Source organism: Syzygium oleosum, unplaced genomic scaffold (genome assembly GCF_021117445.2).
Source record: "Syzygium oleosum isolate NSW1041296 unplaced genomic scaffold, Sole_v2.1 Sole_v2.16, whole genome shotgun sequence".
Classification (NCBI taxonomy): Eukaryota; Viridiplantae; Streptophyta; class Magnoliopsida; order Myrtales; family Myrtaceae; genus Syzygium; species Syzygium oleosum.
This window is the reverse complement of record NW_026607500.1, coordinates 7,627,978-7,642,175: the sequence shown is the minus strand read 5'-3', so window position 1 is coordinate 7,642,175 and position 14,198 is coordinate 7,627,978. Positions and strand designations below refer to the sequence as shown.

Sequence of the window (14,198 nt, the reverse complement as noted above, 5' to 3'; positions counted from 1 at the left end):
AGTCACGGCCGCCAACGCTCCATCCATTTTTTGTGCAATTTCTTCACGATAGCTATAACCGTGAAATGAGATACTTAAAAAATGTTTGGCTACGCACCTCATAGAATATATTTGGAAACATATCTCATAGCTACCTTTTGGAGTATGCACATAAGTCGCCTTGCCTATGAGTATTCATTGAATAAGGCTCTATTCACAGAGTGACAAACGTGACTCTCAAGGTTACTATAAATAAAAGATATTGTTATTTGAATTCATGATCTGCTGCATTGAAAGCAAATGCTTATTCACTCAATCAACTTCTTGGGGGCTGTCCTATGTATAGCTCTAACTGACTTGTTGATGCACATCTCAACGTTAGTAAAACTTGACTCAGTTACAATACAATACTACTATATTCATTCGAACGGAATCTACTAGTGTAAGACTGATTTTCATTTAAGGTAGCACTTTTGTAATTTAAATTGACTTTTAAGGGTTGGCTTTAGATTGACTTATGTAATTGGAAAGAATTTGCACCAAGTTAGGCACAAATGAGATGAACAACTCCCTCCCTTTCCAAAGGATTTAGCTAATAATTCCATGAGAAGGATTAGGGTGAATTTCCTTTATTATAAGTCAACCGAGTCAAGCATTTTGGTCATGAAAGATAGAAAAGGCCAATTCAAGTTTCGCATGGATAGCATTGCACGTTTGGGCAGGAAAACTAACAGCGGTTCTCTGACTGCGAATTTTGGAAGATGAAGGAGGAATTTGCAAGAAGTTAAAAGAGAAGGAAGCAATTTCATTTCTGATCATTTTCTATGGAGGGGCAATTTGCAATAAATTCTTAAGATTGGCGTAAAAACATAAATATAATAATGTAAGAAAAAGTCTTCTTGTTTAGGTACTTCTAAGAAGGGGTGTGCAAAAAAATCAGGAACTGCCCGGATCGACTGGAACCGGATAAAAAACGGTGGTTCCTGAGGGAACCAGTCTGGGTCCCGATTCCAATTTTTGGGAACCGGTGGGTACCGGTCCGGTTCCTGGTTCCAGGCGTGGAACCGCCCGTCCGCTCACCCTGACCGGACCAGTAATATAATAATAAATATAATATAAATATTTATTTAATTTTTAATTTTTTTAAAAAAAGAAAAATCCTAAATCCCTAAGCTAAACCTAACTCGCTCGACGTTCACAGCCTCACAGTAAGCCAAGAAACACCTTTTTTGCTTTTACCTCACACTCATTCTCACTCTCTTACTCTTCTTGATCGATACTCACCTCACCGTCTTCGACTCTCCATCTCCTTCTCCGTCTTTTCGTCTCTGTCCTTGGCTAGTGGGACCAATTCCATGGACCCACTCGAGAACCAGACCGGACCGACGGTCCGGTTTCCGGGGGGATCCATGGAACTAACGGGCGGCTCCCGATTCTAATTTTTCGGAATCGGTTCTTAGTGGGCGGTCCCGATTCTAGGGTGGAAACCGCCCACTAGGACCATGCTTACCCCTCCTTCTGAGCTACAATTATGGGCCACCCCTCGTCCATTATCTCTATTCTCACGGTAGAAAGTCAACTTTGAGTTCTATACTGCAATGAGACAGAAAGAAAAAATAAATCTGGATTTGGCAGGAAAAAAAACGAAAAAGAAAGACATTCAGTGGATGAATCTTTAATTAGAGGAAAATGCGGTGCTTATTTCATAATTTCACGAAAGTATAACTTTCTGTGCAAGTTGTAATTATTCTAATCAATCTTTTTCAATGATACCAAAGTTGTCTCGTAAGTAATCTTATCGAAAGGAGAAAAAGTCGGTAAGTGAAGACTTCGTATATTTACCCTTTTCGTTTGAAAATGTTTAGTATTTTGCAAGGACGGGTCGCTTAAATGTACTTTTTCTCCCCATTAAAATATGTAATAAAATAGAATATTGCCTTTGCGATTTTTCACAGACTATATTTTCTCGAATTTTGTTTTGATGTTATTTACCTCTAAAGTTCGATGTTACCAAGATAATTCAAAAGGCTCTTTCTCTTTTAATTTTGTTATGCATAATTAACACTTTCTATACTTTGTTTAGCAATTCAAAGTAATAACTTGTCCTTTTGGAAAAGACACGTGACTTTTGGTCAAGGCATCCTTGAGATACTTATGCTTTTTTGTGAAATATAACGCTTATTGAACTTAAGAAAAAAATACCCGTTTTTCTAAAGTAAATCAGATTATACCCATATAAAACGCGCTAATTTCCAAAAAAAGAACACCAATTTTACCTTGAGTGACAATTTTGGTCCTAATTTTTTTTGTCTCAATAAAAAGTACCAACTTATATTATAGTTCCAAATCTAACTCCCATGATGTGAAATTTTCAAATTGTTCAGATTAGATTAGGGATTTAAGTTAAAGTTGGTGATATTTTATGAAACAAAAAAAAGTTTGGTCCAAAATTGTAACTCAAAGTAAGGTTGGTGCTTTTTTTTTTTGGGAATTAGCCCATATAAAAAATAGGTATTTTATTTAAATGAAATTACTTCAATCTTTAAATTTTCTAAAATCTTTCAATTAAGCCGGTTAATGATGTCATGTGCTAATTATCGTTGATATGCCAAGAATATCCATCATAATCGTATAGATTACTAAATTTTCTGGTCGTTTCTCACTAAATAGCACGAAGTGTTAACAAAGTTCAATCTTTAGAAACAATATTTTCTTCATAGAATCCAGAAATTAAAAAAGACACTATTTTTAATATGCAGGTTTCTTGATATGTAATACAACTGATGTAAAGTTACAGTAACATCTTTTTTGAAATTCTATTAAGACGCCATAGATTTTTTTTCGCATACTTTAATGAAAATGACTATGAACCCACCTTATTTTGCACAATATGATTTACATCCCGGATATTATTGATGGAGATTGAGGCATATCATCATTTCACCCGAGCGATAGCGAAGAAAAACATATTCGTTCCTCATAATCGTGGCCAGATTAGATTTGAAAACCCATAGATTTCGTTAAGTGTCTTTCTCGGAGCCATTCAACATGGTTAAACAGTGTTAATTTAGGCTCCGTTTATTTCATGGAAAATAAAATGATTGCCTGTATCACTTATAAAAATAAATAAACGAAAAATATTTTCATTATCCATGAAAATATTTAAACATGAATTGCTGTTGATAATGAAAATATTTTTTATTGACTATTTAGTTCAAATGATACGAGTGATTAATTTTAGAAAAATGCTTTCCTTATCATTCATTTTCCGTGAAATAAACGGAACCTTAATACGAAAAACATGGTTGAGGAAAGATTGATATTAGTGGGGACTACTCCTCATTAAGCTCTCCGCAGTTAAATGTTAAGTAAGGTGATCTAAATCACAACAAATGATAGGACCACAGTTGACCCCACTAAGCGTTTTAGCTTTATGAAATCTAGTAAACTTGACCTAACTTTGTTTATTCTTTCAACGGGGATCGTCCCTGTGATCTACCTAAACGCCCCAAACCTCCCAAACCCCTTACCATCAAGCCTATAAATGTTACCTAACTTGTTGCATGCATTCTCGGTACAATTCGAACATAACTGCTACCCAACTTGTTACTTGCATTCTCAGCCTATAGATTTCACCTAACTCGTTACATTTGTTATGAGCCGTAGGCTCATTACATGGTATCAGAAGAGTGGTCGAAGGAAAGTCCCTGCTTCTTATAGGGAAGCTTCCAACTATCCGGTATTACATTCCTCTGCATAAAGACTTACAACGACACCATCTTGAACGCAGCATCACTCGATGCATCTTTCAAAACTAGAAGACACATCAAATTATACATCAGGAGAATGCAATTTACCTCTCCTAGCAAGCCGAGCACGACAAAACACGAGCTACTAGAAAGCTTGAGCTGCCAAACATGGAAAGATGATCTTTCAGCATGCAGTTTCATCCAAGCCGAACTACTAGACAGGGAACCAGGACTCGTTTATTAAAAAACTAAAGATCTAATGCTCTTTGCGAAAGTAATCAAGAGAAATTACATTGAAAGAAGAGATGCTACATCTTTCTTGGCCACTTCATGATTACACAGTCAATGCTACATAGAATTACATTTCCTGAATGCACAAAGAAACTGGGTGTGATTTACCACTAAAGAACTGCATAGGATGATTTTACTATATACCCGATCAAGATGGAACCAGACAGATGCAAAGAAAAACAAGTATGGCCAGGTATTAGGTTAGTGCTGGTGAAATATCCATCTCCAACGACATTCTTTCTCCAGTTAGCCAATCTGAAGAGGTTGGAGATTTGGATAAACCACTTCTACATGTACTAAGTTAAGTGAACCATGAGTCACGTACGATAACCAAGCTCCCTCTCAACCATGTCTTTTATATACGGAAAACAATGTGACCACCGGGAAAATCCTGCACAGGATAAAGTGGGCACAAAGAAATTTTCTGTTTTAGCAATCTTCTCAAGAGAAAGTAAATGAACTTTAACAAAATTAAAGTAGCAAAGCAAGGAGTTTAGATGGTGGATCCAAATCTTTAAGCTGCACAACGGAATCACTGAGAAGGCAATAATGCATGTCTCACATGTCTGACGTAAATATTAGGAATTTGCAATTTAGACCTACCCGATGAGACAATCTCTTGAAGATCCAAGTCTGCTCTAGCTTCATCAACCATATCCTGAGATAAATTCAGAAAGTAATAAAAAATGTAGTGTGTGAGGTGTTATCACCGGATACTGGCAAAGAATGAGAAAAAAGAAAGAACAAAGGTGTTGTCATAGGATCTTAGAGTACAGCATAAGGAGGTGGGATTGCACCATAGAAAATATTGCTGTCATTGCCAGCATCAACTCTACATTAACCATGACAAGTAGAATAAATTCTCTGAGCACCCTTACCATCTCATTTGAAGCGAGACTTTTAACAATGAGCCGACACAAGCTATGAAGATCGCTGCGATTAAAATTTGGACAACCTAGAAGAGCCTCTTCTGAAGAATGATCTAATATCAGCGAACATATGCTTGACGCCATCATTGTCACAGTTGGGTCATTAGAATTCTCTGAATCACAGAGAGAAATTCAAGTGGGAAATCAATATAGATTTCCATGTTAGTATCGTTCAGGTTAAGAAAAATAGCATGGAAAAAAAAAACCAAACAAGAAAATCATGTATTTCCCTGATTTAGTTATCTCTATTATCAGCATCAGCTTCTTTCTGTCACACAAATCCTTCTAGTATCATTTTACACTTTTAAGACTTCACAGAGAAAGACAAAGAGACCCATGATAAGTCCTAATGACATGCATGAGTACATTTTACATTACACTACCATTTTTATTAGCGCTACAAATCAAAGAGGAGAAAAGAAAGATGCAAAAAACATCCAAAAGCCACACAAGTGGCTAATTCTAGTAATATTTTCTGCCAATACTCATCATCCAATGACAATTGGAGCACCAAAAAGACCATTCCGCAGTCATTTCTAGCTCTTAGTGCAATTCTTATCAGTACACTAAAGTATCAGCAAAGGAGTCGCTTTCATGCATAACACAAATAGCATTAGCAACAATCCTAAGGCTTTAGCTGAATAGGGAATGGGTATGAAACCCATGATAAGTCGAGAACAAGCATTCCAACTCATTGTAATCCCTTGGCCAGGCCAAGAGGAACTAATTGCACTTGATTTCCTTAGTCCTTGTGTGGATAGTTTGCCTATGCACCAAACTGGAAAGGTAGGCTTAGTTCGAAGTGTTAAAGCTAGGATAAGATACCACCCGGCCCTAAAATAAAGCAAAGACAGAGAAAGAGAAAAAAGCTTTGGCAACAAGAGAGTAGTAAGTATGTCCATTATAAATTCACGCCAAATAGTAAAAACAGAAGATGAAGAAGAGCTTTGGCAACAAACAAGCAAGTATACATCCATCAAGAGTTCACATACTCCACCTGCCCAGCATGTTAAGGTTCTCAACAGATTGACGTAAATGGGCTCCTTTAGTGATAATGGCACCTTCTCTTTCTGTTGTAACAAGTTAAAAGGGTCATTGCACCAAAAAGATAAGAGTAATGTCCTGATGTAATGAGCAGGCAGTACCTTCAGAAGGAGGTTCATAATAGTATCACAAGCCAGGAAGATGCTGTCAGTATCCTCTACCTTGTAAGAATGTGTATCAATCATTTTAACGAGGCAGTCCACAACCTGCAAAGTCGAAGGACAATAATTACCGCATAAAGATTCACAATTGGCAATTACGTAGACAATTATTTATTTCAATGCCCTGGTATAGACACTCTCTTCATTTTTTTTTGTTGAAACCCTGGTATAGACTCTAAACAAGATATTTTCCACCAATGGTTAAATATAAAAAAAAATGAGGAGCCATTCCACCAATGATAATTGACTTTAATGTGCCTTCTTTACACCGTTGCCAGAAATATGGAGTAACGTGATCTCAGAATACATGGGACAAGAATCTCGTTGCTTACAGCTTTATCCCCTCCAAAGGAAGCTAAAACTTGACATCCTTCCGTCTTCATCGTTGTTTGACACAGTATAGGTAGCAAAAAGCATACAGAATAGAATGGACTGTTGGAACAAAATTAAACAGATGTTATTCCAAAAGATTTTTCATTTGAGTTGAACCAAAAGTCACAAGGTGAATCCAGACCTAGGCTCATCATTGCCTTCAATTGATAGCATAAAAGGTAGGAGCTCCTGGACTTTCTCTTTGCATGCAACAGGTGTCTCTGCAAGATAGCTGAGAAGATCCGCAGCTTAAACCCAATACAGTAAACAAATAGAATTCTCACTAGAATGGATAGTTATGGGAGCTGTCATTCAACCACGTTTTGCTCAAGCCAAATGTTTGGTCGCACTGTCTAGCACATTAATTTGAATAAAAGATATAAGAAACCTAAATCATATCCTACTAACTCTGATATAATCTTACAGAGGAATAGAATACGAACATTAAAGTGCATTGGTTTCTCTTTAAGATTATTCATCCCTCTATACAATATGAGTGGTTTAGATTCTTCTTATTCACATCGTACTAAGATTATTCTCCAGATTGAGTCGGGTCATACCACGATTCTTTAAGAAAAGTAACTGGTGCAGGATACCTGGAGGACTAAAATAAAACTGCCTAGAGTGGCCATGCAGAGCACTAAGTGAAATAAAATGAGAACAGATGAGTAATCTAGCCATATGATGGACATCTAGGAGTCCAACGATTACATGGAGTCGCATGGATATATGGTGTACATGGGGTCAAGGCGCAATTTACCCTATAATTACTACCATGAACTTCAAAATCTGTGAAACTAGCCCAGAGGAAAAAAGAAACAGAAGTCTGTATTACTTGCATTCATCTTGATTTACTGAAGAAATTCTTTCGAGAGTATCGTGAAAATGATGGAAAAATATACCTCCCAACAACTCGCACTGACGCAAGAAGATCATCTCCCTTTTTCTCTCCATGTTCCTGCAGGACAAAAGGCAACTCAGAGCAGAGGTCATAATGCTACCAACACCGAACCATAGGAAGATAATGTAAATGTTCTTGAACCCCAACCTTTGCATCTTGTAAGTACTCCAGAACCACACCAATCGTCTCATTAAGTCCATGGATCACCTTTGTGAAAGTATTTTCGTCAGTAAGATCTCCTGTAACATTGAAGAACAATGTCCATAAAGATCCTACAAGATCGTAATATTAGACATGTATGATAACTATCAGTATACATGATGTAGCTACTTACCTTCATCTGCACCCATATTTGCAACTAGTTTAATTATCTTCTCAATCAAGGAAAAGGCAATAGCCAAAGTTCGCTGCTTTGAAAGGATAGAATCCACATTGGAGGAGGAACTCTTTGAGGCTTCATATTTCAAGTAGGCCACATCATTCAGCAATACAGCAATTTCAACCCTAGAAGATTCTAAGACAAGCAACAGACACCTAAAAGAGAAAAAGGAATAAGTTAGTGTGAAAATGAACCGAGATGCCAACATGACATCAAGTATTCCACTAAGAACCTATGATCAGCTGAGAACAATAGGGCCAACATGCATCACCTGTCAGCTGGAATGGGCTCCCTTGCATCAGGCGAGTTTACTTGATTGATGAGCCACTTCTCACCTATTATTGAGACAGCAGACTCGGCTAAAATGAGAGCATGAAGCTTTTCAGCAGGAGCTACATAGAAAAAGGAACTATATCAACATGCTTTCAATAGAAACCAAAAAAATTTCCTCACTTAAGACACTCAAAAGGACATCATCAAAAGTAATTGTTATTGGTAAGTGAAAAAATCACATATCAGATTAATTTTCCATCAAAACTAATGTTTAATTTAAAAATCTCTTTCCTTACGGTTTTGCTAGGAAAGTTACCTTGCCGCAGAAAACCTAGAATTAGAACCGTTAAGTTCTAAATTAGCATGGTTGACTATTAGTAGATCCCTGCACTACTTTAGGTAGTTAAAAATAACTTCGCACTTTATAATGAAAGTGCAATCGGCAATAACTTAGAAGCGAGAATTAGTTGGTTACGCATAAGCATTTTTTCTTGCAATATACATCCATGAAAATCACTTTTGCTTACATACCAACGCGGTTTTGTAGGATTGCCGTGATGCCCGTCCTTAAATCATCGGACCAAATACCATTTGGCATTACACGAAGTGCCTCATGAAGCGATGCCTGTGAATCCCGACACAACCAGAATTAGTTTCATCGCTCTGCATAACACCACACTGCAGATGGAAATATTACGTAATTGGTGGATATATAATGCCAAAGATGGCCATAAATATTATTTTCTTCAATTAGACCAAGGACAGATACACCAGATAGGTTCGATTTGATAAGTTTAACGGATAAAAGGCATGAAAGCGTTTTCAGAGAATCTAAAATCGTGGAAAATCCAAGTAAATGCAAAAATCTTCAAAACTTTAGGAGATAAATGCACTAAACTCCTCAAATTGAAACACGATACTTAGTTCGGTCTTTTCAATTTTCAATGCAGCAATTAATTCTTTTAACTTTAAAATCCAATCAAAGCATTCTATTACCTCTTAACAAAATGGCGACAGGAAATTTGTGATGCCAATATGGTAGACCCAAAGGAAAGCCATTTTTAGGGCTTTTTGAGGATCTTTTTTCTTTTTTGCCAGGAGGCTTTTTGAGAGTTCTGAAATTGAAAGGATAGCAAAGAAGTAAGGTGCAGTTTTTTTGGGATTGTAGTCCATAGCTATTTGAGGGCAATGGAGTCCATCTTAATCAACTCAAACAAGTAGACTTGTGGTTAGTTAGGCTTTGTGTTTCCTGCAAGAATGTTAAAAATTTCTCGACTTCTAGATCCAAGATAAAGTTTACTGACCATATACATGAGTCTTGATGAAAGCAATGCCTAACTACAAACAAAGGTAGAAATTTTATTACATTTCACCAATAAGAAATGGATATTTTTATGCAACTAGAGGTTGGAAAAGAAGTTTACTTATTCAAGTGCCACCGGGATCCCCTCGAATTTACCTAACAGAGGCAACGAAAGGACTTTTCAAAATTAAGGATTTGATTGGTCATTTGAAAAGTTGTAGAACTAAATTGCATTTCAGACACAGGTTTCGGAACTTCTTGTGCATTTATTCCAAATCTAATACAGTCAAATCAAGCACCAAATTCTGCATCCAACTCCCACATCAAAATAACGAACAGGGCACGGTACAAGATCGTCCATCATTAATTCAACACACACAGCTACTCCCGTATTGAAAACATATAATGGACACAGAAGCACATAAAGGAATGATTGTTTTCAGGGAAGGAAAAACAGAAACACTTGTAGAGGAAAAAACAAACCGCAAGTTCTGAAGAGAAGATAGTTGATAGTATATGCAGCGCTTCGAATTTTAATGCATTGTGGAGGACAGCAAATTGCCTCGCAATCGCAGCAACCTGCTTTCAGAAGAAATTACTCTATTACTGATCTCTAAGAGCAGACTCATATAGATTGACAAACTCAACAAAAAAGGACTCAATACAAATCAAAACTCACAATTATTGAAAGCTCCTCAAGACAAGCATTGCTAATAAAGCCCAGAGACAGCTTTCCTAGCAACAATTGCACAAGTTTCATGGCTAGCTCCATTGGACGAGAACCTGCCAAAACTTTTCAATTAAGGTCTGACAGAAGATCCATTAGTAATCCATCAATAAACATATAACATATTTTTTCCAGAACATGTTGGACAAAAATATTGTAGAAATATTCTCAAATGGTATCAATCAGAGCAAAACCCACAAAAGGCAAGAAAACTTCTCTGGTGAATACGAAAGTCCCCACTGGAAACACAATATGACCACAAAAATTGACAATCACAACTATTCTTAAGTACTTGTTAGCAAGATCCAGTTAAGGTGAGAATATTTACCATCAGCAAATGTAGACATTTGAGGGGCTAGCACCTTCAAGCCTCCGGATTCAAAGAAAGAAACAACTCCATCTTCATTTGCAGAGAGCACTAGATATAAAAATTCGTAACATTCTTCAAGTATAGAGGAACCAGATCTGTATTTGATATATTAAAAATCAAAAAAGCACTAAGAGTACAGCTGAAAGAAAAATGTCAGGATCAACCACTGTAAATTTCACCCAGAAAAAGTAATCATAGCTATCTAAGTAGCTGCCTCTGTTCTACATTTTTTTTGGCTCTGCAAAGACCTAACACACGATCCTGGTTACTGACATTACAGAGCAGCTCCAAACACTTTTTCAAGGTACGACCATTGAGATCTCTTATTCACAATTATTGCATAAATCAAGAGCAAATTATTTTTGAGGAGTCCACTAACTTCTCTACTCAAAATTCTTAAAATGTAAATCCATCAAGTTAAGAAAGAGAACCTTACTTGTTTGACAAAATCTCAAGTATGAGAGGGATTTTTGAAACCATATCATTTGAAGCAGCAATCTCAGTAATACGGCAGAATGCAGCTAAAACTGTTACCGACAGCTGCAAATATGCATCGCGATTGTCACTGCCATCAGTAGATCCTTGTCCCATTCCTTCCCAAATAGAAGAAATTATGAGAATACAAAATGAGGACACAAATATCATGACAATATCTAGGCAAAGAAAGAATGTTCAACCGTGAAAGAATTTCCAATTGATATGAATTTGGTATGCCCTACTTAATGAAATCAACCTCTTAGTACTCAGCATATGAAAGTGAGTTTTAGGTCTGCACAAAACATACGGTCCAGGATTGCTAATACTTATTACATCCAGTCAGATTTGTCTAATGTATATCATCATAAATTGCCTCATCTATGTGCAACACACATGTCTAATATAACTCACCAATGTTGTAGCTAAACCTCTAAGATTCCAAATTGAGTGACCAGCTATCACTCTGGCTTGAGAAGCCACATATAGAAGTACGAGCTTTTAAACTCATCTGTACTAGCTTTTTAAGTAGCTACACTTTTCCATTAAAAATCAGCAAAAGACTCAGAAGTACAGGCTGTAAAAGCTTCCATTTTGTTTCCTTAAAACTGCTCGGCTAGTCACTCATTGAGTCACTTTAGAAGCCTTTACTTCTAGACATGACTTTAAAGGACCATAATATGCCTAATTTCGATAGAAATTTGTATTGACTTATCTTAATTAAGTTTACAGTCAGACACCAATGGTTGTTAGACTCACCTGAGGAAGGTGCTTCAAGATCCTCAAAAAGCAGCCAGATAAACCCATTATAAAGGTTTTTACAAGACCCGTCCACGTTCAATGCTAGTATTCAACGGGCATATAACTAAACTGAAAGCCTGCAGAGATCTTTCGGCACTTAAAGGTTACTCTAGAAAGTTCATCTGCCACAATGGTTCCATCAACAGAATTGTCAGACATACTCAAAGACAAGACCTTCAAGTAGCCAACTGAAACAGAAATGCCTCGCACCAGGTGAAGGAGGTTCATGTTACCATAACTGATGCCCATACAGTTACTACCAATTTCACCAAGCCATTCATCTAAACTGACACTTTAATAAGGAGAAAGAGCTCCACTAATGCAAACATTCGATTGTTTTCAGCAAATCCCCGCCCCAAAGAGCCGCACAATCACTTAAGTAAAAAGAGTCACATATCCATTTCTCATCGCTGTTAGCAAGCTCGGGGACTTGCAACTCGCAAAGGGTTCTCTTCATCATAAAACAAACCATGAGAGCTTATAGCATCTCTCCATAAGCGTGGCCGAAGTTGCATTGCTTGCCAAAGAAGCAAGTCACAATGAAAATTCACAACCTTTACATATTCCAACCCCATCTGTCATCATATACGCATGGTATCGTAGAAAAATCTTTTCTGCACAGTCATTTCTACCATGTCATTATTGCAGATAACATGTTCTTAAACTTATGTCGACAAGAGTTAATTCAAGCCACTTGGAACTCACGCATTCCTCAAAGCATTCCCTACCATTCCCAAAATGCTGATATTCACTCGAACATGCCATCTCGCAGGTCACATAGGTAATTGAAAAGCGATTCGTTTTAACCAACTCATGGCCGTGCCACTCCCACCAACAACAGAACTGTAAACAAACAAGGCGTCACCTAAAAATTACCGGTTCTGAGTAGTCGGTCGAGGAACCGCGTCCCGACGGCATCGTAAACCCTGCGCAGCGAGCCGAGGTCGTCCCCTTCGCAGAACTTCGTCACCAGGAGAAGGCCCGCTAGGCGCTGCTCGTCCCTCTCGCCTTTCAACAGCCTGAGGCAATCGTCGAGCGACGGCGGCGGCGACTGCTCCTGCTTCTCCGGCGCCGCCTCCTGCAACCGCAGAGCATACCAGTGAGCATCGAAAACGCAACTCCTTCCATATTCCGGCCGTGCGCCAAGACTGCAGCTCGACCGTTCGATGAAATGCCGCAGAGAAAGCTGCTGCTGCTCACCATCTATGCAGAAGTCGTCGAGGGTCGAGCTCCGGATGCTCGATGAGATCGTCGAGGAGGAGGAATTGGCAAATGGCCCGGCGGATTTTCGGGTTCCTGGTTCGTCTTCCGCTTTCCCACCGTTTTGAGTAGACGCTTCGAGAGCAGTCTTCACGAGCCGGGGTTCGTACGGAAAATCGACGGTCAAGGACGAGGTCGGCACGCCCCTTGCCGAATAAGGACACAGCGTCCGAGCTGGCTTGAGATGCAATCACTATTTACGTGTCTGCCCCCTTTTGTTTTGCTGGGCGACTCTGCCCCTCTTACGTTTCTGAAAGCGCGAACCCCTAATTTAATAAGTGACTCACTATCTAAATAAGTAAAGAAAAGTACCAAAAAATTCATAAATATATTATATTGATATTACTTTAATTATAAATATTTTAATTAGATCAATTTAATCATAAATATTTTTCACATTGACACCAATTTCGTCCTTACGTTCAATTAAAGTTGAAAATTGCTGAAGTGAACGTTGACTATCCTACGTGCCACGATCGATACTAACGTGAATGTTTTTTAATAATTTTTTTTTCTGTTTTTGCTTTTGCTTTTCCTTTTGCTACTGGCTGGCCACAGTCCATGGCTGGCAAGGACAAGAGCTGGAGCTTGCCTTTACCCAGGTGCGGCTTGTTGAGGCCGACCCTCGCCAACCATGGCCGGTGGCTAGGGGTGTCAACGGTTCGGTTCGGTTCGATTTTACTGAAAAACCGAACCGAACCGAACCGACAGGAGTGCACCCTTGAACCGAACCGAATCTTGCTCAAATCGAACCGAATTTTTCTTTCGGTTCGGTTCGGTTTGGTTCGGCTCGACTTTCGGTTTCTTCCTCTTTATTTTATTTTTTTGCTTTTTTATATTTCGGCAGATTCTTAGCTGAATCCACTCTCTGATCTGACCTCACCCACTCTCTCTCTCTCTACAGTCCCCACAAACCGAACCCATCTGTTCCTCCGTCGCCATCGCCGTCACTCTCTCTGCCCTCGTCCTCTTGGTGGCCGCCCTCCTCGTCCTTCGCCGCCATCGCCGGAGTCGGGACTTCACCGACAATGCCAAGACCCAGAGATTCGACGCCACGAATGGTGATTTGCCGGGCAATGCCGAGGTGAACGCTCGCGCTCGCAAGCAGAGGAGGACCTCTGGAACCAGCTCCGAGTTCCTCTACTTGGGGACCATGGTGAACTCTCGTGGGATCGAGGAGCCGCT

The 14,198-nt window shown here is 38.7% G+C and overlaps 1 protein-coding gene across 2 annotated transcripts; it reads right to left on the bottom strand.

The window, feature by feature from the left end:
• Positions 1-3,993: 3,993 nt before the first annotated feature.
• Positions 3,994-13,180, bottom strand: LOC115686228 (uncharacterized). Of its 2 annotated transcripts, none has more exons than XM_056318865.1 (18): positions 12,954-13,180; positions 12,630-12,831; positions 10,915-11,071; positions 10,437-10,573; positions 10,061-10,173; positions 9,865-9,960; positions 8,610-8,703; positions 8,077-8,197; positions 7,761-7,960; positions 7,574-7,665; positions 7,428-7,483; positions 6,668-6,757; positions 6,486-6,585; positions 6,094-6,198; positions 5,946-6,018; positions 4,898-5,061; positions 4,623-4,677; positions 3,994-4,410 (listed from the first exon to the last, which is right to left on the bottom strand). In XM_056318865.1, exons 1-18 carry the CDS (start codon positions 12,954-12,956, stop codon positions 4,337-4,339), a joined length of 1,932 nt encoding a protein of 643 aa, XP_056174840.1. In that variant the 5' UTR covers positions 12,957-13,180; the 3' UTR covers positions 3,994-4,336. The 2 variants fall into 2 exon arrangements, with proteins under 2 accessions (XP_056174840.1, XP_030467310.1); XM_030611450.2 differs by having other exon boundaries at positions 10,061-10,164.
• Between the last annotated feature and the right edge of the window lie 1,018 nt (positions 13,181-14,198).

Coding starts and splice junctions, on each gene's coding strand:
- LOC115686228 (XM_056318865.1), bottom strand. Junction 6,758..7,427: donor TCAGTGCGAGTTGTTGGGAG/GTATATTTTTCC, acceptor GGATCTTCTCAG/CTATCTTGCAGAGACACCTG. Junction 5,062..5,945: donor AACCTTAACATGCTGGGCAG/GTGGAGTATGTG, acceptor TCTGTGATTCAG/AGAATTCTAATGACCCAACT.